This window comes from Salmo salar, chromosome 02, assembly GCF_965601325.2.
Source record: "Salmo salar chromosome 02, fSalSal1, whole genome shotgun sequence".
NCBI classification, from domain to species: Eukaryota; Metazoa; Chordata; class Actinopteri; order Salmoniformes; family Salmonidae; genus Salmo; species Salmo salar.
In genome coordinates this window covers 43,940,190-43,965,473 of record NC_138292.1, presented here as the reverse complement: position 1 = coordinate 43,965,473, position 25,284 = coordinate 43,940,190, and the positions used below count along the sequence as shown (strand labels likewise).

The 25,284-nt window shown below is 44.0% G+C and overlaps 1 protein-coding gene across 2 annotated transcripts in view; it reads right to left on the bottom strand.

The window, feature by feature from the left end:
* LOC106583530 (zinc finger protein 236) overlaps positions 1 to 18,268 on the bottom strand; it is an 86,772-nt gene extending 68,504 nt beyond the window's left edge. For both annotated transcript variants that reach the window (XM_014167831.3, XM_014167837.3), the window contains exons 1-6: positions 18,054 to 18,268; positions 13,162 to 13,295; positions 11,988 to 12,152; positions 11,238 to 11,416; positions 10,863 to 10,993; positions 1,744 to 1,916 (exon numbers count right to left, since the gene is read on the bottom strand). In XM_014167831.3, the coding sequence (XP_014023306.3) occupies positions 1,744 to 1,916; positions 10,863 to 10,993; positions 11,238 to 11,416; positions 11,988 to 12,152; positions 13,162 to 13,295; positions 18,054 to 18,105 (834 nt within the window). In that variant the 5' untranslated portion in view covers positions 18,106 to 18,268. The remainder of the gene's footprint in view (positions 1 to 1,743; positions 1,917 to 10,862; positions 10,994 to 11,237; positions 11,417 to 11,987; positions 12,153 to 13,161; positions 13,296 to 18,053) is intronic.
* Positions 18,269 to 25,284: the final 7,016 nt, after the last annotated feature.

Below are 25,284 nucleotides of genomic sequence, written 5' to 3'. Positions count from 1 at the left end.
GAAGTATAAAAGTATTTGGTTTTAAATGCACTTAAGTATCAAAAGTAAATGTAAATCGCTAAAATATACAGTACCAGTCAAAAGTTTGGACACACCTACTCATTCCAGGGTTTTCTTTATTTATACTATTTTCTACATTAAAGAATAATAGCGAAGACATCAAAACTATGAAATAACACAAATGGAATCATGTATTAACCAAAAAAAAGTGTTAAACAAATCAAAATATAGTTCAGATTCTTCAAAGAAGCCACCTTTGCCTTGATGACAGCTTTACACATTCTTGGCATTCTCTCAACCAGCTTCATGAGGTAGTCACCTGGAATGCATTTCAATTAACAGGAGTGCCTGTTAAAAGTTAATTTCTGGAATTTCTTTCCTTCTTAATGCGTTTGAGCCAAGGTAGGGGTGGTATACAGAAGATAGCCCTATTTGATAAAAGACCAAGTCCATATTATGGCAAGAACAGCTCAAATAAGCAAAGAGAAACGACAGTCCATCATTCCTTTAAGACATGAAGGTCAGTCAATCCGGAAAATGTAAAGAACTTTGAAAGTGAGGTCGCAAAAACCATCAAGCGCTATGATGAAACTGGCTCTCATGAGGACTGCCACAGGAAAGGAAGACCCAGAGTTACCTCTGCTGCAAAGGATAAGTTCAGTAGAGTTAACTGCACTTCGGATTTCACTTTTTGGAGTTCAAGTAACAGACACTCTCAACATCAACTGTTCAGAGGAGACTGCGTGAATCAGTCCTTCATGGTCGAATTGCTGCGAAGAAACCACTACTAAAGGACACCAATAAGAAGAAGAGACTTTCTTGGGCCAAGAAACACGAGCAATGGACATTAGACCGGAGGAAAGCTATCCTTTAGTCTGATGAGACTAAAATTGAAATTTGTGATTCGAACTGCCATGTCTTTGTGAGACGCAGAGTATGTTAACGGATGATCTCTGCATGTGTGGTTCCCACCATGAAGCATGGAGGTGTGATGGTGCTTTGCTGGTGACACTGTCAGTGATTTATTTAGAATTCAAGGCACACTTGACCAGCATGGCTACAACAGCATTCCGCAGCGATACGCCATCCCATCTGGTTTGGGCTTAGTGGGACGATCATTTGTTTTTCAACAGGACAATGACCCAAAACACCCCTCAAGACTGTGTAAGGGCTATCTGACCAATGCGAGTGATGGAGTGCTGCATCAGATGACCTGGCCTCTACAATCACCCGACCTCAACTCAATTGAGATTGTTTGGGATGAGTTGGACCACAGAGTGACGGAAAAGGAGCCAACAAGTGCTCAGCATATGTGGGAACTCCTTTAAGACTGTTGGAAAAACATTCCTCATGAAGCTGGTTGAGAGAATGCCAAGAGTGTGAAAAGCTGTCATCGAGGAAAAGGGTGGCTATTTTGAAGAATCTCAAATATGGTTACTACATGATTCCATGTGTGTTATTTCACAGTTTTGATGTCTTCACTATTATTCTACAATTTAAAACCCTAAAATGAGTAGTTGTGTCCAAAGTTTTGAATGGTACTACACACACACACACACACACACACACACACACACACACACACACACACACACACACACACACAACCTTGTAGACACTTGTGGACAACTTGGAGGATCAGACAGGTGAAAGTTATTTGTCAATAATATTTCCACCCAGCCTACTGATTAAAGACAAGGGCAACAGAGATGTGCCAGGTGATGTAGTTAGTTGGTTGTTTACCTCAGAGTGCACTCTCTGGACGTGCGAGTGCAGGTTGCCCTTCTGCGAGAAGGAAGCGGGGCAAAAGATGCAGAGGTGGGGCTTCTCTCCTGTGTGCCTCACCATATGGGTCTGTAGCACCACTTTCTGGTTGAAGGCCTTGCTACAGTGGCTGCACTTGTACGGCCGTTCGCCTGGGTGGGAGAGGAGAGAGAATAGGAGGGAGAGAGAACACAACTCAATACACCTGGGTGGTATAGATCAGTGGTTCCCAAATTGTGGGTCGGCAGAATTTTTAAGGAACTCAGTCAGGCTTTCAACTTACTTTTGAAAGTTGTAATAGTAGAATGCACGAGGTGCAATTTCGAAATTGGGTATTGCATCATCAGTTTTCCTGTTGTCATGTCAGTCATTGCATACTTCAGAGAGCTATTTATAAGACATTTCAAGATCAACTAGCCCATGTCAGCTAGCGTGTTTACGCCCATAGATTTTGTTGTAATGCTTGAGTCATTCAAATAACACATGAACACACATTAGACATTGAAAAATGTATAGAATTGCAAGAAAATGAGCTTTAAAACTGAAAAATGTTCTCTGCACCCCATGACAAAATGTGAGAGGGAGAGAGAGAGAGGGAGGCAGAGAAAGAACACGAAAGGGATAATCAATGAGGGGCTATGCGTTCTCTGGAAAATAAAGCATGACCTGGAATGTGTGTTCCACAACACGTTATCGGAGTGGAACAAACCTTCCGCGGAGTTGCATTATGAGTCCCGAGGTGATTATCTATTTTATACCATGGCTATAATTTAACATATTTGCCATTAGAGATGTGACAACATCCACTGAAGTAGCTAGCATGTTTACTAGCTAGCTAGATAGCTAGAGTTGTTGCCTTGGTTTATTTTTTTATTTCACCTTTATTTAACCAGGTAGGCCAGTTGAGAACAAGTTCTCATTTACAACTGCGAACTGGCCAAGATAAAGCAAAGCAGTGCGACACAAACAACAACACAGAGTTATACATGGAATAAACAAACATACAGTCAAAAATACAATAGAAAAAGTCTATATACAGTGTGTGCAAATGAGGTAGGATAAGGGAGGTAAGGCAATGAATAGGCCATAGTGGCTAAATAATTACAATATAGCAATTAAACACTGGAGTGATAGATGAGTGTGCAAGTAAAGATACTGGGGTGCAAAAGAGAAAAATAAATAACAGTATGGGGATGAGGTAGTTGGATGGGCTATTTACATATGGGCTATGTACAGGTACAGTGATCTGTGAGCTGCTCTGACAGCTGGTGCTTAAAGTTAGTAAGGGAGATATGAGTCTCCAGCTTCAGTGATTTTTGTTGTTCGTTCCAGTCATTGGCAGCAGAGAACTGGAAGGAAAGGCAGCCGAAAGTGGAATTGGCTTTGGGGGTTACCAGTGAAATATACCTGCTGGAGCGCGTGATACGGGTAGTTGCTGCTATGGTGACCAGTGAGCTGAGATAAGGCGGGGCTTTACCTAGCAAAGGCTTATAGATGACCTGGAGCCAGTGGGTTTGGCGACGAATATGAAGCGAGGGTCAGCCAACGAGAGCATACAGGTCGCAGTGGTGGGTAGTATATGGGGCTTTGGTGACACAACTGATGGCACTGTGATAGACTTCATCCAATTTACTGAATAGAGTGTTGGAGTCTATTTTGTAAATGACATCGCCGAAGTCAAGGATCAGTAGGATAGTCAGTTTTACGAGGGTACGTTTGGCAGCATGAGTGAAGGATGCTGTGTTGCGAAATAGGAAGCCGATTCTAGATTACATTTTGGATTGGAGATGCTTAATGCGAGTCTGGTAACCAAACAATTAGACTTAGCTAACTAAACCAATATCCTAGCTTGCTATTATGAAAATCGAATTCAACAATGCCATTGATATTTTCAATTCAACTTTGGCTTTTAAAAGCAGCTAAAAAAATAGAACTTCATTGCCATTGAATTATACTGTGAAATTATACAGTGCATTATAGGGAAATAATGCACGCTCTAGAATGCCATTCAAGCCAATCAGAAACGAGTACTCAACAATTCCATGGTATAAAACTCATTATAAACTCAGTGGTTTGAGCCCTGAATTCTGATAGACCGTGTACCACGGGTATGACATAACATTTTGTTTTACTCTGGATCGGGATCGGTTTGGAGGTGGAGGGTCCGTCATGGTCTGGGGCTTTGCGTCACAGCATCATCGGACTGAGCTTGTTGTCATTGCAGGCAATATCAACACCGTGCGTTACAGGGAAGACATCCTCCTCCCTCATGTGGTACCCTTCCTGCAGGCTCATCCTGACATGACCCTCCAGCATGACAATGCCACCAGCCATGCTGCTCGTTCTGTGCGGGATTTCCTGCAAGACAGGAATGTCAGTGTTCTGCCATGGCCAGCGAAAAGCCCGGATCTCAATCCCATCGAGCACGTCTGGGGCCTGTTGGATCGGAGGGTGAGGGCTAGGGCCATTCCCCCCAGAAATGTCCGGGAACTTGCAGGTGCCTTGGTAGAAGAGTGGGGTAACATCTCACAGCAAGAACTGGCAAATCTGGTTCAGTCCATGAGGAGGAGATGCACTGCAGTACTTAATGCAGCTGGTGGCCACACCAGATACTGACTGTTATTTTTAATTTTGACCCCCCTTTGTTCAGGGACACATTATTCCATTTCTATTAAGTCACATGTCTGTGGAACTTGTTCAGTTTATGTCTCAGTTGTTGAATCTTGTTATGTTCATACAAATATTTACACATGTTAAGTTTGCTGAAAATAAACGCAGTTGACAGTGAGAGGACGTTTCTTTTTTTGCTCCGTTTTTAATGCAGTTTATTTGCGATGACACAAACATTATGTTAAGCAGGACATTCATACGAGCCTTAAAATCCAATTATAATCCAAAAGTAGTGTGACATGCACTCATAAGCAACATGTAAATAGAATATTTCTTTGCTGGTGTTTTATTAGAACTCCCCCTTGTTCTGCCACCAACTTGCACGCGTCGCCCTCATGTGACAATGTTAGCAAACACAGAAAAGGGTCTATATCCCGTAGGAAAACCATTGCTTACATTTACATTTAAGTCCCGAGATGAGGATTATTTAAGATACTGTTTGACGAGGTAGGGTTTCAGATGTTTTCGGGAAGATGGGCAGGGACTCTGCTGTCCTAGCTTCAGGGGGAAGCTGGTTCCACCATTGGGGTGCCAGGACAGAGAACAGCTTGGACTGGATTGAGTGGGAGCTGCCCTCCCGTAGGGGTGGGAGGGCCAAGACACCTGAGGTGGCAGAACGGAGTGCTCGGGTTGGGGTGTAGGGCATGAGCATAGCCTGAAGGTGTGTGTGTGTGTGGGAAGCCAGTGGAGTGTGCAGAGGAGCGGGGTGACATGAGAGAACTTTGGAAGGTTGAAAACTAGGCGGGCTGTAGCGTTCTGGATAGGTTGCAGGGATTTGATGGCACAAGTGGAGGCCAGCCAACAGCAAGCTGAAGTAGTCCAGACGGGAGAGGAAAGTGCCTGGATTAGGACCTTCGTCGCTTCCTGTGTGAAGAGCAGTTCCGTCATACAAGTTGAGATATCTGCCAGGCACGCAGAGATGTGTGTCGCTAACTGGGTATCAGAAGTGGTGAAGGAGAAAAGTAGTTGAGTGTCATTCGCAAAGCAATGATAGGAGAGACAATGTGAGGATATAACAGAGCCGAGTGACTTGGTGTACAGAGAGAAGAGGAGAGGGCCTAGAACCGAGCCCTGGGGGACACCAGTAATGAGAGTACGTGGTGCAGCCACAGATCCTCTCCACGTCACCTGGTAAGAGCGGCCTGCAAGGTACGATACAAACCAAGAGTGTGCAGCGCATGAGACGCCCAGCCCTGAGAGGGTGGCGAGGAGGATCTGATAGTTCACGGTGTCAAAGGCAGCAGATAGATCTAGGAGGATGAAAACAGAGGAGAGAGAGTCAGCTTTGGCAGTGCGGAGAGTCTCCGTGACACAGAGAAGAGCAGTCTTGGTTGAGTAACCCGTCTTGAAGCCCGACTGCTCAGGGAGATCTGAGTTTAGCTAAGCTGAGAAGCCCACAGGGACTAACCTGCCTTGCTTTAGACAATGAGGATGTAGAATCAGAGCAGAGGTGGATACTTAGCTGAGGATACCGGCTTTAGTTTCAGTTAGCTAACTGGAGTCTGCAGGCTGTGTTTGAAGCACCATAGCTCCCCTTCAGCACATCCCCTTAATGTGCTGTTTGAGATTCAGAGCACAGACCAACCATCTTTTGCACAGCATTAGTCATCCATCCATTGTAGAGCTCCATTTTCCTCCTATAGAGCTCCATTTTTATGGAATGGTCTGCCTACCCATGTGAGAGACGCAGACTCGGTCTCAACCTTTTAAGTCTTTACTGAAGACTCATCTCTTCAGTAGGTCATATGATTGAGTGTAGTCTGGCCCAGGAGTGTGAAGGTGAACGGAAAGGCTCTGGAGCAACGAACCGCCCCTTGCTGTCTCTGCCTGGCCGGTTCCCCTCTCTCCACTGGGATTCTCTGCCTCTAACCCTATTACAGGGGCTGAGTCACTGGCTTACTGGTGCTCTTCCATGCCGTCCCTAGGAGGGGTGTGTCACTTGAGTGGGTTGAGTCACTGACGAGGTCTTCGTGTCTGGGTTGGCGCCCCCCCCTTGGGTTGTGCCGTGGCGGAGATCTTAGTGGGCTATACTCAGTGGGCTATAGCCTTGTCTCAGGATGGTAAGTCGGTGGTTGAAGATATCCCTCTAGTGGTGTGGGGGCTGTGCTTTGGCAAAATGGGTGGGGTTATATCCTGCCTGTTTGGGGGTATCATTGGATGGGGCCACAGTGTCTCCTGTCCCCTCCAGTCTCAGCCTCCAGTATTTATGCTGCAGTAGTTTATGTGCTAGGGTCAGTCTGTTATACCTGGAGTATTTCTCCTGTCTTATCCGGTGTCCTGTGTGAACTTAAGTATGCTCTCTCTAATTCTCTCTTTCTCTCTCAGAGGACCTGAGCCCTAGGACCATGCCTCTGGACTACCTGGCATGATGACTCCTTGCTGTCCCCAGTCCACCTGGCCGTGCTGCTGCTCCAGTTTCAACTGTTCTGCCTGCGGCTATGGAACCCTGACCTGTTCACCGGACGTGCTACCTGTCCCAGACCTGCCGTTTTCAACTCTCTAGAGACAGCAGGAGCGGTAGAGATACTCTCAATGATTGGCTATGAAAAGCCAACTGACATTTACTCCTGAGGTGCTGACTTGTTGCACCCTCGACAACTACTGTGATTATTATTATTTGACCATGCTGGTCATTTATGAACATTTGAACATCTTGGCCATGTTCTGTTATAATCTCCACCCGGCACAGCCAGAAGAGGACTGGCCACCCCTCATAGCCTGGGTCCTCTAGGTTTCTTCCTAGGTTTTGGCCTTTCTAGGGAGTTTTTCCTAGCCATCGTGCTTCTACACCTGCATTGCTTGCTGTTTGGGGTTTTAGGCTGGGTTTCTGTACAGCACTTTGATATATCAGCTGATGTAAGAAGGGCTATTTAAATACATTTGATTTCATTTCATTTGATGATTGTGCATCTGTAAAACTTTGTAAGGGTTTTAGGTGACAAGCCAAATTTCTTCAGCCTCCTGAGGTTTAAGAGGCGCTGTTGCGCCTCTTCGCCACACTGACTGTGTGGGTGGACCATTTCAGTTTGTCTGTGATTTGTTAGCCGAGGAACGTAAAAAACTTTCCACCTTCTCCACTACTGTCCCGTTGATGTGGATGGGGGGGGTGCTCCCTCTGCTGTTTCCTGAAGTCCACAATCATCTCCTTTGTTTTGTTGACGTTGAGTGAGAGGTTGTTTTCCTGACACCACACTCCGAGTGCCCTCACCTCCTCCCTGCAGGCTGTCTCGTCGTTGTTGGTAATCAAGCCCACTACTGTTGTGTCATCTGCAAACTTGATGATTGAGTTGGAGGCATGCATGTCCACAGTCATGGGTGAACAGGGAGTACAGGAGGGGGCTGAGCACGCACCCTTGTGGGGTGGGGAGTGTTGAGGGTCAGCGAAGTGGAGATGTTGTTTCCTACCTTCACCACCTGGGGGCGGCCCGTCAGAAAGTCCAGGACCCAATTGCACAAAGCGGGTTTAAGACTCAGGGCCTCCAGCTTAATGATGAGCTTGGAGGGTACTATGGTGTTGAATGCTGAGCTGTAGTCAATAAACAGCATTCTTACATAGGTATTCCTCTTGCCCAGATGGGATAGGGCAGTGTGCAGGCAATTGCATCAATATGTGGACCTGTTGGGGCGGTATGCTAACTGAAGTGGGTCTAAGGTGGCAGGTAAGGTGGAGGTGATATGATCCTTGACTAGTCTCTCTAAGAACTTCATTATGACAGAAGTCAGTGCTACGGGGCAGAAGTCAATTTAGTTCAGTTACCTTTGCCTTCTTGGGTACAGGAACAATGGTGGCCATCTTGAAGCATGCGGGGACAGCAGACTGGGATAGGGAGCGATTGAATATGTCCATAAACACACCAGCCAGCTGGTCTGCGCATGCTCTGAGGACACGGCTAGGGATGCCGTCTGGGCCAGCAGCTCTGTGAGGGTTAACACGTTTAAAATGTCTTACGTCGGCCACAGAAAAGGAGAGGCGATGGTTATAGTCAATATGCTGATATAATTTAGGTAGCCTTGTTTTCAAATTTGCTTTGTTAAAATCCCCAGCTACAATAAATGCAGCCTCAGGATATACCATTTCCAGTTTACAGAGAGTCCAGTGAAGTTCCTTGAGGGCTGTCGTGGTGTCTCTTGGAAGACTTATCTCCCAAGAATTCTCTTGGGAGATAATATGGCCGGCATTTGATTGTAAGGAATTCTAGGTCGAGTGAGCAGAAGGACTTGAGTTCCTATATGTTGTTACGATTACACCATGAGTCGTTAATCATGAAGCATACACCCTCGCCCATCTTCTTCGCAGAGAGGTGTTTATTGCTGTCTGCCCGACACATGAAGAAGTCCGGTGGCTGATCCGACTCCGAATCCCGAGAGAGCCATGTTTCCGTGAAACAGAGAATGTTACAATCTCTGATGTCTGTCTGGAAGGCAACCCTTGCTTAAATTTCGTCTGCCTTGTTGTCAAGAGAATGGACATTGGCGAGTAGTATACTCGAAAGGGCGGTGTGCACATCTACCGAGCCTGTCCAGGAGGCCCCTCCGTCTGCCTCTTCAGCGGCAACCTTGTTTTGGGACGGCTTCTGGGATTAGAGCCATTGTCCTGGGTGGGGGCCGAACTAAGGATCCGCTTCGGGAAAGTCGTATTCCTGGTTGTAATGTTGATGTCGCTCTTATATCCAATAGTTCTTCCCAGCTGTATGTAATAACACTTAAGATTTTCTGGGCTAACAATGTAAGAAATAATACATTAAAAAAGCAAAATACTGCATAGTTTCCTAAGGACTTGAAGCGAGGCGACCATCTCTGTCGGCGCCTTCTTAGCATCATACGTGTGTGTGTGTGTGTGCGTGCGTGCGTGCGTGCGTGCGTGTGTGTGCGCGCGTGTCAACACAGCTGTCAGTAGCTGTGTATGACGCTGTGGGTTTAAACAGGGTCACTTTCCACACCACTGGCAAGCTACACTACTGAATATATACAAAAGTATGTGAACACCCCTTCAAATGAGCGGATTTAGCTATTTCAGCCACACCAGTTGATGACAGATGTATAAAATCGAGTACACAGCCATGAAATCTCCAAAGACAAACATTTGTATAAGCATGTCCTTACTGAAGAGCTCAGTGACTTTCAACGTATCACTGTCATAGGATGCCACCTTTCCAACAAGTCAGTTTGTCAAATTTTTCCTCTGCTAGAGCTGCCCCGGTCAACTGTAAGTGTTGTTACTGTGAAGTGGAGACTCATCATCCGACCTCGGTTCTGACACTCACTACCGGGTTCCAAACTGCCTCTGGAAGCAATGTCAGCACAAGAACTGTCCGTCGGGAGCTTCATGAAATGGGTTTCCATGGCCGAGCAGCCGCACACAAGCCTGAGGTCACCATGCGCAATGCCAAGCGTCGGCTGGAGTGGTGTAAAACTCGCCGCCATTGGACTCTGGACCAGTGGAAACACATTCTCTGGAGTGATGAATCACGTTTCACCATCTGGCAATCTGACAGACAAATCTGGGTTTGGCGGATGCCAGGAGAACGCTGCCTGCCCCAATGCATAGCGCCAACTGTAAAGTTTGGTGGAGGAGGAATAATGGTCTGGGGTTGTTTTTCATGGTTCAGGCTAAGCCCATTAGTTCCAGTGAAGGGGAATCTCAACGTTACAGCATACAATGACAGTCTAGATGATTCTGTACTTCCAACTTTGTGGCAACAGTTTGGGGAAGGCCCTTTCCTGTTTCAGAATAACAATGCCCCTGTGCACGTAGCTTATGACTATTATATTTTAGTGGATGTTTTGGGAGATTTTTTTTTAAGGCTATATGCCATATCTATTTCAACACATTTTACAAGGGGAAAATGTAGAAACATGTATGGGACAACTGTATGGCCCTGTTGTATTTCTCAGGGCAAATGTGGCCTTTGCTTCCTATGTATTAACTAGGTTGGTGGCACCTTAATTGGGGAGAACGGGCTCGTAATAACAACTGGAGTGGAACGCTATAAAATACATCAAACACAGGGTTTACAGGCGTTTGATGCCATTCCATTAACTCCGTTCCGGCCATTATTATGAGCCGTCCTCCCTTCAGCAGCCTCCTGTGACAGAATCCTTAGTAGGTGCAACAGTGAAAAAGGAGTCCTTGTTGATGAGAGACAAGGATTATTCCCAATCATGGTGGAGACCCCTGGTGTCCAACAGTGATACAGCACACTGACTGGGCCTCTAGGGCTGAAGAGGCCATTATTTCATCTCATGCTCTCCAATTAATTCGCTTTCTGAAGTAAACAACTCCAAATCTGAGTCTTCGGTCGTGTTCATTAGGCAAGAAATGGAAGAAAACATACAAACAGGGTGGGACTCATTTTCAGTTGCAAAATGTTTTTCAATGTTTTCTGATGCGTGCCATAATGAACATGACCCAGCTGTCTTTTGCTTACCTGTGTGTATTCGTGTGTGTCGAACGAGCTGGCTGGGCTTTTTAAACGTCTTGCCACAGTGCTGACAGCTGTTGGTAAATCCACTGCGATCAATATTCTTCTTGTAGTTTCTGGAATTCGAGCTGAGTGGCCTGACGGAAAAAAACAAGTTCCGAGAAACAGAAATCAACGCAATGTGGAAACAGTCTTTGGGTCAGGTTGTTCTTTTGAAACACAATTTAACTGCTGGTCCTCCAAACGAAAAATAGGAAACAGAAAGACGCAGGGAGATAAGAGCACTCAGTACACTTAGTAATGTGTTGCTAAGCAAGCACTTTGGACAACAGTATCAATAAACCTGAGACCCTCTGTGCTACTGTCCCCTCGCTCTCTAACCTCATCTTGATGTGGGTCTTGGTGTGCTCCTTGAGCTGGCCCGCCATCTTGAACTCCTTGCTGCAGGTCTTGCAGGTGTACACCTTGGCCCCAGACAGCTCTTTGCGGTGCTCCTCCAGATGCAGCATGAGCTGACTGTGGAGAATGAACTCGTCGCCACACTCTGTACAGATCAGATTCTAGAGGAGGAGAGGGGGAAAAAACAGAGGCGGAGAAAAAGACGAGAAGATGAGGTCACAGACAAGAGGAGGAGGACGGAGAAGAACCCCAATTCAGAAGACATGCATGTGCTTTAGAAAGCTGTCACCTATATAAATTATATGTATTATCATTATTATTATGAGGATGGTTGTGACCTGATGTGAAAAAGTCCACAGATATTTATTGATTAATTGAATTAATAAGTTAATTAAAAGTAGTAGCCACCAGCTACAAATGACATTTTAACCTTCGATAAACCATATTTCCCAGCAGATAGAAGACAATCACATTTTTTAAATTACATGTTTGAATGAGTTCAATCACATTTCTTTAATTAACCTTTATTTAACTAGGCAAGTCAGTTAAGAACAAATTCTTCTTTACAATGACGGCCTACCGGGGAACAGTGAGTTAACTGCCTTGTTCAGGGGGCAGAACGACCGATTTTTACCTTGTCAGCTAAGGGATTCGATCCAGCAACCTTTCGGTTACTGGCCCAACGCTCTAACCACTAGGCTACCTGCCGCCCCATATCACTGATTGACTGACCTCCTCCTTCTCATGCAGCATGATATGGGACTTGAGACTGGCCACGCGGGAGAACTTCTTGTGGCACACCGGGCAGGTGGGGCTGGAGGTGGCGTGTGTGGACTTGTGGAGCGTGAGGTTGAACTCCACGTTAAACGTCTGGGCACACTGGTCGCACCGGTGAGGCTGGAAGGGAAAAAAGAGAGAAAAGACAGTGAGTGAGTAAGCGAGCAAGTGTACGCAAGTGAGTGGCTGTGTGGGCTGCAGGTAGCCTAGTGGTTAAGAGTGTTGGGCCAGTAACCGAAAGGTCGCTGATTCGAATCACCAAGCAGAGCAAGTGAAAAATCTGGCAATGTGCCTTTGCAAGGCACTTAACCCTTATTGATCCTGTATGTCACTCTGGATAGGACCGTCTGCTAAATGACTTAAAAGTTTTTAGAAATGTGACTGAGTAACTGAGTCCTACAATAACAAATAGTCCGGACAGTATATTTTCTCCCTGTTATAATTTTCAGGCAAATGTCAGTTGGTCTGCTTGGCTGAAGGTCTTATTTCCAGGGTATATTTTCTAATATACTTATTTCTTCAATAACTCTTGTCAGTTGCATTTGCTCTCTAGTGGCACTACATTTCCCTCATACACTGGGCTATTTGTCTTAAGAGGATGTTCCCTCTGTCTGTTTGCTCACTGGCCTGCAAAGAGGCTCTCCCACTCTGACTGCTGAATAATGAATAGTAAACACAAACTTAAATCTACTCGCACTGCATTTCTGTGGACAAGCTACAACTGTCGTCTGAGGACAACTCATCCGTGTGTCAGGCAGGAACATCAGTAAAAGGACTAGGCCTATATGCTGGTACTTTTTTGGGGTTCTTCACCTTCATCAACAATGGATGTAACATATATCTAGTGTTTTCACATCCGGCACACCATTCATACATATACAAAATTAATCATGTGAATGAAGTACATTTCTATCCATATCAAATGAGATCATTAAGGTAGGTCTGTACTAGCCCGGTCCCAGATGGGTTTATGCTTTTGCTTACTCCATTGTCATTGTCAAGCTAAACATTGGCATGACAATTCCATAAGGCGTTGGCAAAAGAGCAGAAAGAGACTGGCACCCAGGCTAGGTCTGTCCAGTCTATGTCGTGTCAAACGGCCTCGTCTGGCCCTTTGCACTGTGCTTGCCTTGTCGTTAGCCTCATGGTCGCGCTGGTGCCTCTGTAGCTGGCTCTCAGTAGTGAAGCTCTGAGAGCAGACAGTGCACTTGTTGTCCTTGGAATCCCCATGGCTGTAGTCCTGCTTGGCTCCAGATATACCCTCTGTTGACAAAAACAGAGAGGGAGACAAAGACATTATATTACCATCATATTACCATGGTGCTCATAATTAGGTTACTTAAACGGTATCTGCAATTTCCCTAATGCTTTGGTCCACCAGCCTATTTCCCAGCAGATTCAAGACAGTAAAATATTAGGTTTAGGGTTTGCAGGGTTCCCCCCAGAATTTTTTTAACAGGGGGGGCATTTGAACATCTGCAACTGCCATTTCATGTAATCTAGAGAAAATAATGGCCTTATATGATAACAGTTTAAAAATATATATACTGCTAAAAAAACACATAAACAACACATCCTAGATCTGAATGAAATAAATAATCTTATTAAATACTTTTTTCTTTACATAGTTGAATGTGCTGACAACAAAATCACACAAAAATAATCAATGGAAATCCAATTTATCAACCCATGGAGGTCTGGATTTGGAGTCACACTCAAAATTAAAGTGGAAAACCACACTACAGGCTGATCCAACTTTGATGTAATGTCTTTAAAACAAGTCAAAATGAGGCTCAGTAGTGTGTGTGGCCTCCATGTGCCTGTATGACCTCCCTACAACGCCTGGGCATGCTCCTGATGAGGTGGCGGATGGTCTCCTGAGGGATCTCCTCCCAGACCTGGACTAAAGCATCCGCCAACTCCTGGACAGTCTGTGGTGCAACGTGGCGTTGGTGGATGGAGCGAGACATGATGTCCCAGATGTGCTCAATTGGATTCAGGTCTGGGGAACGGGCGGGCCAGTCCATAGCATCAATGCCTTCCTCTTGCAGGAACTGCTGACACACTCCAGCCACATGAGGTCTAGCATTGTCTTGCATTAGGAGGAACCCAGGGCCAACCGCACCAGCATATGGTCTCACAAGGGGTCTGAGGATCTCATCTTGGTACCTAATGGCAGTCAGGCTACCTCTGGCTGTGCGGCCCCCCAAAGAAATGCCACCCCACACCATGACTGACCCACCACCAAACCGGTCATGCTGGAGGATGTTGCAGGCAGCAGAACGTTCTCCACGGCGTCTCCAGACTCTGTCACATGCTCAGTGTGAACCTGCTTTCATCTGTGAAGAGCACAGGGCGCCAGTGGCAAATGCAAAACGTCCTGCACGGTGTTGGGCTGTAAGCACAACCCCCACCTGAGGACGTCGGGCCCTCATGGAGTCTGTTTCTGACCGTTTGAGCAGACACATGCACATTTGTGGCCTGCTGGAGGTAATTTTGCAGGGCTCTGGCAGTGCTTCTCCTGCTCCTCCTTGCACAAAGGCGGAGGTAGCGGTCCTGCTGCTGGGTTGTTGCCCTCCTCCACGTCTCCTGATGTACTGGCCTGTCTCCTGGTAGTGCCTCCATGCTCTGGACACTACGCTGACAGACACAGCAAACCTTCTTGCCACAGCTCGCATTGATGTGCCATCCTGGATGAGCTGCACTACCTGAGCCACTTGTGTGGGTTGTAGACTCAGTCTCATGCTACCACTAGAGTGAAAGCACCGCCAGCATTCAAAAGTGACCAAAACATCAGCCAGGAAGCATAGGAACTGAGAAGTGGTCTGTGGTCCCCACCTGCAGAACCACTCCTTTATTGGGGGTGTCTTGCTAATTGCCTATAATTTCCACCTGTTGTCTATTCCATTTGCACAACAGCATGTGCAATTTATTGTCAATCAGTGTTGCTTCCTAAGTGGACAGTTTGATTTCACAGAAGTGTGATTGACTTGGAGTTACATTGTGTTGTTTAAGTGTTCCCTTTATTTTTTTGAGCAGTGCATTTAAATAGTGTGGCAGCCAGTCCACAAGGTGTCACAGCGCCTCTTACATTATTTGGGGAAAACCCTGGGTTAGTATGATTGATGTGTGGAAAGGAGATATGTAGAACTAAACTAATCCAAATAACAAGCAGCCAAGCAATGGAATAGCCCTAATAAATCACATTTTATTGTAATTTTCATATTTAAACTAAAAAGAGGGTTAAGACACAGAGACAGTGCATCCACTAATATGTTTTGGCCTATTATGCTAGCCTTTATCTGGTAGCCAAATCAGGTAATGGGCAGGCCTACATGGGGTAACAGATACGAGCCTGTCCCAAATCACTACCAACCCCTTCCCCTTGGTACTAGCCTAATCTTTCAATGTTTGCAAATCTGAAGGGTCTGGATAGGTAGGCTATGCAGTGCAGTGGTGATGCTACCACCATAATGATACACCTGACCAGGTCAGGCTGACCTTACAGATCTGCAAACATTGAAGGATTAGGGCCAGGAGCAAATAGGGAGTTCAGTTTCAATAGTGTGCACAATGCTCAAAATGATTTGTTCTTTACGTCTATGAAATTAGTGAACACCAGGGGCCACATGAAATGTCAGGGGCCGAATTTGAATATCAGGGGGACTAGTTCTTTCTGGATTGGGCCTACTTTTTATGACAACTGTTGCGATCTCATAATTGCACTTCACTTGGTCATATTGTATATATGTATAGGCCTGTATATTTTCTGTAACTACTACATGTGCCCAGCTCATTGATAGAAAATTAGAGGTACACAAGTTGTTATTGAAATAGGTAGCTGTAATTATATCCACAGCCATTGCGCATGTTGTGTGTAATGGTCATATGTCGTGGTGGTAGTAGGCTACAGCATCACGTGACTCCAAGTTTACTGTGACATGTTTGCACAGAAAAGGGTTTCCACCGCAATTGACCAAAGAAATATCCCACCTTGTCTAACATATTTTGTTTTGTCGACAATGATTTTGAACCATTTCATGTGTCTGAAGGTACGAACTCTGCCTTCCTGGCGTGCCCGGAGAGCAAATCAAGTGCACTATAGGCCCAACACTGACCAATCGGATGGCTAAGATTACCGTGTCTGCAGTAACATAGCAGGCGTAAAAGTAAGCTACAGAAAAGTCAATACTGTGAGATTTCAAAAACTTTTAAAGCCATTAATAGAGACTGTCAACGAATACATCAAAGAGCTGCCGTTTTTACGAGTGAGTCCTTGTTTTTACTCCGCACTGTCAAAAACTTTTGTTCAACACTTTTATAAGCCATAAAATGTGGGTTCTTCCTACTTCCACTCGCGCTACAACCAGCACTGAGTTGTAATGAGTAGGAAATTGTATCGACATGCTTGCATTATTATTAGCAGCTTGGGTCTTTAATTATTTTTCTATATCAACGAATATTTCACTTTCTCTGTTCATAGGAGTAACATGAATTTGTGCGTAACGCAGAAATAATGCAGTGTGACTCGAGTTTCACCATCAACTGGAAGACTGTCACTTTTTGGTCAGTGTCAAAGGTGGAAAGGGAGAGTGGCGGGAAGTTGAGAGGTAGACCCTCAGTCTTCTGCCCTCTCTCTCCACTGAGACTGACCAGATGCAGGCACCATCAGCCCAGTACAATAAAAAGCAAATTACTTAAGTGTATGCTCACTCAACTGTACCTCACAAGTAATACAACTGACTATTACCGGTGTGATCATATATATATATATATATATATATATATTTGAAATTGTCCAAACAACAACGCATTGGCAGGGCAATTCAAGCAATGCAGTGATAATGTATTGGGCCTATAGGCTAGAGCACAAACCTCATTGCTACAGTACTGTTTTTAATAGGTTAATGTTGCATAGGCTTACTTTTTTAAGTCATGTTCAAAACAAATCTGAGTGGTAGATCTCGCCTTGCATTTTGACTCTGAAAAGGTTGGTGACCACTGCACTAAACAAACCCACTGAATATTCCTGGGGTGTAATCATCACGCCAAACGTTTGAACAGAAACTAGCGTTTCTATTGGACCGGTTCAGCAAATAGGGATGGACCTACCTGAATCTGACCAATAGAAACGCTAGTTTTCTAGGAGTAATGATTACACACCCGATGGCCTAGCTGGTAGAACATACTGTACGCTAGCTAGTTCCTTGGACGAGTTAGTAGGCTGTCATAAAACTAAACATGGGAAAATTATCTGATACTATGGCTAGCTCGTCGAACTAACGTTACTATTCTTACGACACTAGCTAGCTAACTACTAATTGACTTCATTCTGGCATAGGGATATTCTTCGTTTTTTTTGTATTACAGCTGTATCTCGCTGGCAACGCGTTAGTTAGCTATCGGATGGCAACAAACTTTAACTTAGCCACATGCATAAAACCCATTCTCTTCTGATCACTCGACTTGAGTTGGCTGCTAACTAGCTAAACTAATGTTAGTTAACTAATTAGCAGTAGTAGTTATAACTCGCTAATGTTGCTATCGAGCTGCAGCGAACGGAGACTGGATGGTGAAACACTCCACTTTCTTGATGGTTTGGCTAGCCGAGTGACATCTAGCTAGCGGTCTTCTCGCACACAAAAAATAAAAACAAAGGTTAGCCAACTGCCTAGCACCAACATGCTAACACACGAGTCAGAAAAACACATCGAACTAACGTTACTTAGCCAAATTGTCTATATTTGACAGGACTCTACGGGAACTATTGCCTCACTGAAGTGTAAATTAGACTAAATCTGGATAAGTAGAGCCACCGAAATGTTATTAATATCATTCCGCCTCAATCACTACTTTACAGTACAAAGCAATGGACACCCGGAATACTATATCCGGGGACTATATACACTATATTCAAGTGAGTTTATCTCAGCTACGCAGCAGCTTGTCCATTCATTACGAACTTGTGTAAACAGCATGGTTGCTGCCTTTTTTTATTCGTGACATTTTGGGACTGATTACCTGTTCCGTCGTTGGTTTTATCCCTCAGTTTGCGAGGCCGGCCCCGCGGCATAGTTCCAGGTTTCAGGGCGGGTGTACTGTGAACGATTTGGGTTTCAAAATGGCGACTGCCTCACGACGAGCACTTCGCGAACACATTAACTCTTCAGTGCGGTAGTAGTGCACGTCTAGCTAGGCTACTTGTTGTGAGGCTCCGATGCATGGAAGAGGGAGACATCTAGCGTATATGGATATGCATTGTCTCAAGGAGGAGTGTCATCAAATTCTTAATAAGAATAGGGAATGAAGTCTATTTTTTTCTTTATTTTTTAAGAACTGGTTCAGTAATCATATCCTGTTGAGTTCGCCATAGTCTTTGATGCTATTCCATCTGGAACTCTCATGTTTAGAGGTGTAACCAGACCTCACCTTCTTGACCTACCCTCGCTTGATCCTGTTGACTCTCCAATAGGGAAAATATGTTTCTCCCTACCCCCTCAGAACAACAGATCTATACCTGCTTTATTTCAAAGGGATATTGTATCCATTCCTTATGTCACAAGTTACTGGAATACATTGGTCACTAATATCTTTTGGGAAAAAGTTGGGTTATTACCACACAAATATTTGCTTGTTAACAAGGTCAAAGAGGTCTCTTTCAGAATGATCCATAAGTATTACCCTGCGAATCATTACCTGAAGAAACTCAAAAAAGACATTAACATTGATTGTACTTTTTGTGTTGAGCATCCAGAAACAGTTTCACATTTATTTTGGCATTGTCTACATGTAAAACAATTATGGAAAGACATTCACAGTTTTATAATTGTTAATGTTCTTGATGACTTTTGTTTGTTTTGGGAGAATGTGCTGCTCGGTTTCCTTTACTATAATAAAGATTAAGAAACACAATTTTACCTCAATCTAATTGTGCTAATGGCAAAATTTCATATTCATAAATGTAAATTCACTAATAAAAAAAACACTTCCGTGTTTTCTATAAGGCATTCGAGCAGTACATTAAGACCATTCAACATTCTTCTAATAAGAAAGCTGTAAAAACAATCAATATGTGTGTTTCTTTTAAGGTCTTTGTATAATCTGTAATTTGTTGTACCCCCTAGCATATGTTATCATTGTCTATTTGTGTACTTCTTGTATGTATACAGACTATTCTACATTATATAAAAAATTATAATAATAAAAAAAAAAGACTGTAAAAGGAAAGGGGAAAGTCATCGATCACGTGACACCATTCAAATCTAAATCAAATTGTATTTGTCACATGCGCTGAATACAACTGGTGTATAGTTTTAAGAGAGAAAAACGAATAAAGTCAATTTTTTTCAAGTCCAATGACAGCATATAATTAGGACTTTTATAAAGTAGGCAGAATTCCTGTTCAAAATCATGCAAAAAAAAGCAAGGATAGGCTACTATAGGATGGGGGGAAAGCAACATTGAAGCATTAATACATGTATTAAGATGTATTATCCTCCTGTAGGCTAATGTAGTCAAGGCCTACCTGTTCCTGTGCCATGATTATGGCATTGGACATGTTATCCTCATAGGATTGTGGGCTACATAGTTTCCGTGATGCAGTACATGTAATCTCAATTCAATTTTATGTGGAATGTGATGAGCTTTAGAACTAAAATGCATAGCCTATAGGCTTAATCTTCTCACTTTAATAAAGTATCCCTAAACCCTGTTCACTGCATATACTGTATATAAAACACTGATATGCATCACTGACTGTACCCTAACTTGTGATGCAAAGATTTACCAAATATGATTGTGACCTTTAATGTATATAAGGCTATAAATTCGATCTGCTTTGATAACAGACTGACAGATTCGCTTTATCAAGCATGTCTCAGATAAACGTATGGTCCTGCACGTAAACTATTTGTCTTATCCTGGCATAGGTCTCATAGGTCTACTCTAAAATCTGTATGGCAAGTCTATCACTGCACAGAGGGATGGAATCATCCCAGCAGGCAGCATCACTACACAGATGTTTGGGATCCTCCCAACAGCCACCGTCCCTGGGAAGAGGGAAGGGATCCCCCAACAGGCAGCATCACTGTGTAGAGGGAGGGGATCCTCCCAGCAGCCAGCATCCCCTGTGAAGAGGGAGGGGATCCCTTCAACAGGCATCATACAGTGAGGGAAAAAAGTATTTGATCCCGTTGATTTTGTACATTTGCCCACTGACAAAGAAATGATCAGTCTATAATTTTAATGGTAGGTTAATTTGAACAGTGAGAGACAGAATAACTACAAAAAAAATCCAGAAAAACGCATGTCAAAACTGTTATACATTTATTTGCATTTTAATGAGGGAAATAAGTATTTGACCCCTCTACAAAACATGACTTAGTACTTGGTGGCAAAACCCTTGTTGGCAATCACAGAGGTCAGACGTTTCTTGTAGTTGGCCACCAGGTTTGCACACATCTCAGGAGGGATTTTGTCCCGCTCCTCTTTGCAGATCTTCTCCAAGTCATTAAGGTTTCGAGGCTGACGTTTGGCAACTCGAACCTTCAGCTCCCTCCACAGATTTTCTATGGGATTAAGGTCTGGAGACTGGCTAGGCCACTCCAGGACCTTAATGTGCTTATTCTTGAGCCACTCCTTTGTTGCCTTGGCCATGTGTTTTGGGTCATTGTCATGCTGGAATACCCATCCACGACCCATTTTCAATGCCCTGGCTGAGGGAAGGAGGTTCTCACCCAAGATTTGACTGTACATGGCCCCGTCCATTGTCCCTTTGATGCGGTGAAGTTGTCCTGTCTCCTTAGCAGAAAAATACCCCCAAAGCATAATGTTTCCACCTCCATGTTTGATGGTGGGGATGGGGTTCTTGGGGTCATAGGCAGCATTCCTCCTCCTCCAAACACGGCGAGTTGAGTTGATGCCAAAGAGCTCCATTTTGGTCTCATCTGACCACAACACTTTCACCCAGTTGTCCTCTGAATCATTCAGATGTTCATTGGTAAACTTCAGATGGGCATGTATATGTGCTTTCTTGAGCAGGGGGACCTTGCGGGCGCTGCAGGATTTCAGTCCTTCACGGCGTAGTGTGTTACCAATTGTTTTCTTGGTGACTATGGTCCCAGCTGCCTTGAGATCATTGATAAGATCCTCCTGTGTAGTTCTGGGCTGATTCCTCACCGTTCTCATTAGAGGTCGACCGATTAATCGGAGTGGCCGATTAATTAGGGCCGATTTCAAGTTTTCATAACAATCGGTAATCAGTATTTCTGGACACCGATTTGGCGATTTTTTTTATTTTATTTCTTTTTTACACCTTTATTTAACTAGGCAAGTCAGTTAAGAACACATTCTTATTTTCAATGACAGCCTAGGAATGGTGGGTTAACTACCTTGTTCAGGGGCAGAATGACAGATTTTTACCTTGTCAGTTTGGGGATTCTTTTTTGCAACCTTCCGGTTACTAGTCCAACGCTCTAACCACCTGCCTTACATTGCACTCCACGAGGAGCCTGCATGGCAGGCTAACTACCTCTTACGTGAGGGCAGCAAGAAGCTAAGGTAAGTTGCTAGCTAGCATTAAACTTATCTTATAAAAAACAATCAATCTTAACATAATCACTAGTTAACTACACATGGTTGATGATATTACTAGTTTATCTAGTGTGTCGTGCGTTGCATATAGTCGATGCGGTGCCTGTTCATTTCTCATTGAATCACAGCCTCGTTCGACAAACGGGTGATGATTTAACAAGCGTATTTACGACAAAAAGCACTGTCGTTGCACCAATGTACCTAACCATAAACATCAATGCCTTTCTTTAAAATCAATACACAAGTATATATTTTTAAAGCTGCATATTTAGTTAATATTGCCACCTAACATGAATTTCTTATAACTAGGGAAATTGTGTCTCTTCTCTTGCGTTCCGTGCAAGCAGTCAGGGTATATGCAACAGTTTGGGCCGCCTGGCTCATTGCGAACTGTGTGAAGTCCATTTATTCCTAACAAAGGCTGTAATTAATTTGCCAGAATTGTACATAATTATAACATAACATTGAAGGTTGTACAATGTAACAGCAATATTTAGACTTAGGGATGCCATCTGTTAGATCAAATACGGAACGGTTCCGTATTTCACTGAAATAATAAACGTTTTGTTTTCGAAATTATAGTTTCAAGATTCGACCATTTTAATGACCAAAGGCTCGTATTTCTGTGTGTTATTATGTTATAATTAAGTCTATGATTTGATAGAGCAGTCTGACTGAGCGATGGTAGGCACCAGCAGGCTCGTAAGCATTCATTCAAACAGCATTTTCGTGCGTTTGCCAGCAGCTCTTCGCAATGCTTCAAGCATTGCTCTGTTTATGACTTCGAGCCTATCAACTCCTGAGATTAGGCTGGTGTAACCGATGTGAAATGGCTAGCTAGTTAGCGGGGTGCACGCTAATAGCGTTTCAAACGTCACTCGCTCTGAAACTTGGAGTAGTTGTACCCCTTGCTCTGCATGGGTAACGCTGCTTCGAGGGTGGCTGTTGTCGATGTGTTCCTGGTTCGAGCCCAGGTAGGAGCGAGGAGAGGGACGGAAGCTATACTGTTACACTGGCAATACTAAAGTGCCTATAAGAACATCCAATAGTCAAAGGTATATGAAATACAAATCGTATAGTGAGAAATAGTCCTATAATTCCTATAATAACTACAACCTAAAACTTCTTACCTGGGAATATTGAAGACGCATGTTAAAAGGAACCACCAGCTTTCATATGTTCTCATGTTCTGAGCAAGGAACTTAAACGTTAGCTTTTTTTACATGGCACATATTGCACATTTACTTTCTTCTCCAACACTTTGTTTTTGCATTATTTAAACCAAATTGAACATGTTTCATTATTTATTTGAGGCTAAATTGATTTTATTGATGTATTATATTAAGTTAAAATAAGTGTTCATTCAGTATAGTTGTAATTGTCATTATTACCCCCCCCCCAAAAAAAACGGTGGATTAATCGGTATCGGCTTATCTTGGTCCTCCAATAATCGGTATCGGCGTTGAAAACTCATAATCGGTCGACCTCTAGTTCTCATGATCATCGCAACTCCATGAGGTGAGATCTTGCGTGGAGCCCCAGGCCGAGGGAGACTGACAGTTCTTTTGTGTTTCTTCCATTTGCGAATAATCGCACCAAATGTTGTCACCTTCTCACCAAGCTGCTTGGCGATGGTTTTGTAGCCCATTCCAGCCTTGTGTAGGTCTACAATCTTGTCCCTGACATCCTTGGAGAGCTCTTTGGTCTTGGCCATGGTGGAGAGTTTGGAATCTGATTGATTGATTGCTTCTGTGGACAGGTCTCTTTTATACAGTTAACAAACTGAGATTAGGAGCATTCCCTTTAAGAGTGTGCTCCTAATCTCAGCTCGTTACCTGTATAAAAGACACCTGGGAGCCAGAAATCTTTCTGATTGAGAGGGGGTCAAATACTTATTTCCCTCATTAAAATGGAAATCAATTTATAACATTTTGACATGTGTTTTTCTGGATTCTTTTGTTGTTATTCTGTCTCTTACTGTTCAAATAAACCTACCATTAAAATTATAGACTGATCATTTCTTTGTCAGTGGGCAAACGTACAAAATCAGCATGGGATCAAATACTTTTTTCCCTCACTGTAAATCCACCACCTCCCATCATCACCATGGTATGACCAGTGTGTGATGCTGGAATGAATACTCCACATGGAGATTTCTATTCCAGGAGAAAAGGTAGTTTAATCTTGAGCTAACAGACATTTTGCACTGTTTTGCTATGGCTGTATTCAAATCAAATTGTATTGGTCACATACACATGGTTAGCAGATGTTATTGTGAGTGTAGCGAAATGCTTGTGCTTCTAGTTCCAACAGTGCAGCAATATCTACAAATCTAAGTAAAAGAATGGAATAAGAATATATACATATAAATATATGAATGAGCAATGACAGAGTGGCATAGGCAAGATGCAATAGATGGTATAAAATTCAGTATATACATATGAGATGAGTAATGCAAGATATGTAGACATTATTAAAGTGCCATTATTACAGTGACTAGTGATCCATTTATTAAAGTGGCCAATGATTTTAAACCTGTATGTAGGCAGCAGGCTCTCTGTGTTAGTGATGGCTGTTTATCAGTCTGATGGCCTTGAGATAGCTGTTTTTCAGTCTCTCGGTCCCAACTTTGATGCACCTGTACTGACCTCGCCTTCTGGATGGTAGCGGGATGAACAGGCAGTGGCTCGGCTGGTTATTGTCCTTGATCCTTTTGGCCTTCTTGTGACATCGGGTGCTGTAGGTGTCTTGGGGGGCAGGTAGTTTGCCCCCGGTGATGTGTTGTGCGGACCACACCACCCTCTGGAGAGCCTTACAGTTGTGGGCGGTGCAGTTGCCATACCAGGCAGTGATGCAGTCCGACAGGATGCTCTCAATTGTGCATCTGTAAATGTTTGTGAGGGTTTTAGGTGACAAGCCACATTTCTTCAGCCTCCTGAGGTTGAAGAGGCGCTGTTGCGCCTTCTTCACCACACTGTCTGTGTGCACCATTTCAGTTTGTCCGTGATGTGTACACCGAGGAACTTAAAACTTTCTACCTTCTCCAGTGTTGTCCCGTCGATGTAGATAGGGGGCTGCTCCCTCTGCTGTTTCCTGAAGTCCACAATCATCTCCTTTGTTTTGTTGACGTTGAGTAAGAGGTTGTTTTCCTGACACCACACTCCGAGTGCCCTCACCTCCTCCCTGTAGGCTGTCTTGTAGTTTTTGGTACTCAAGCCTACAACTGTTGTGTCGTCCACAAACTTGATGATTAATTTGGAGGCGTGCATGGCCACGCAGTCATGGGTGAACAGGGAGAACAGGAGGGGACTGAGCACGTACCCTTGTGGGGCCCGAGTGTTGAGGATCAGCAAAGTGGAGATGTTTTTTCCTATCTTCACCACCTGGGGACGGCCCGTCAGGAAGTTCAGGACCCAATTGCAAAGGGCAGGGTTGAGGTGAAAAATCTGTCAATGTGCCCTAGAGCAAGGCACTTCACCCTAATCGCTCTGGATAAGAGTGTCAGAGCCTTGGGAAACTGCAAAATGTGTCCCCCCAGAAAGCTAGGCCTTTGACTTTCACCTGGAATTGTTTATTTATGTCTGAGAAAAAATATATATTTTCAACCCATATGATCTAGTACATAATGAAAGCATAATAAACCATATACTGATATGATGAT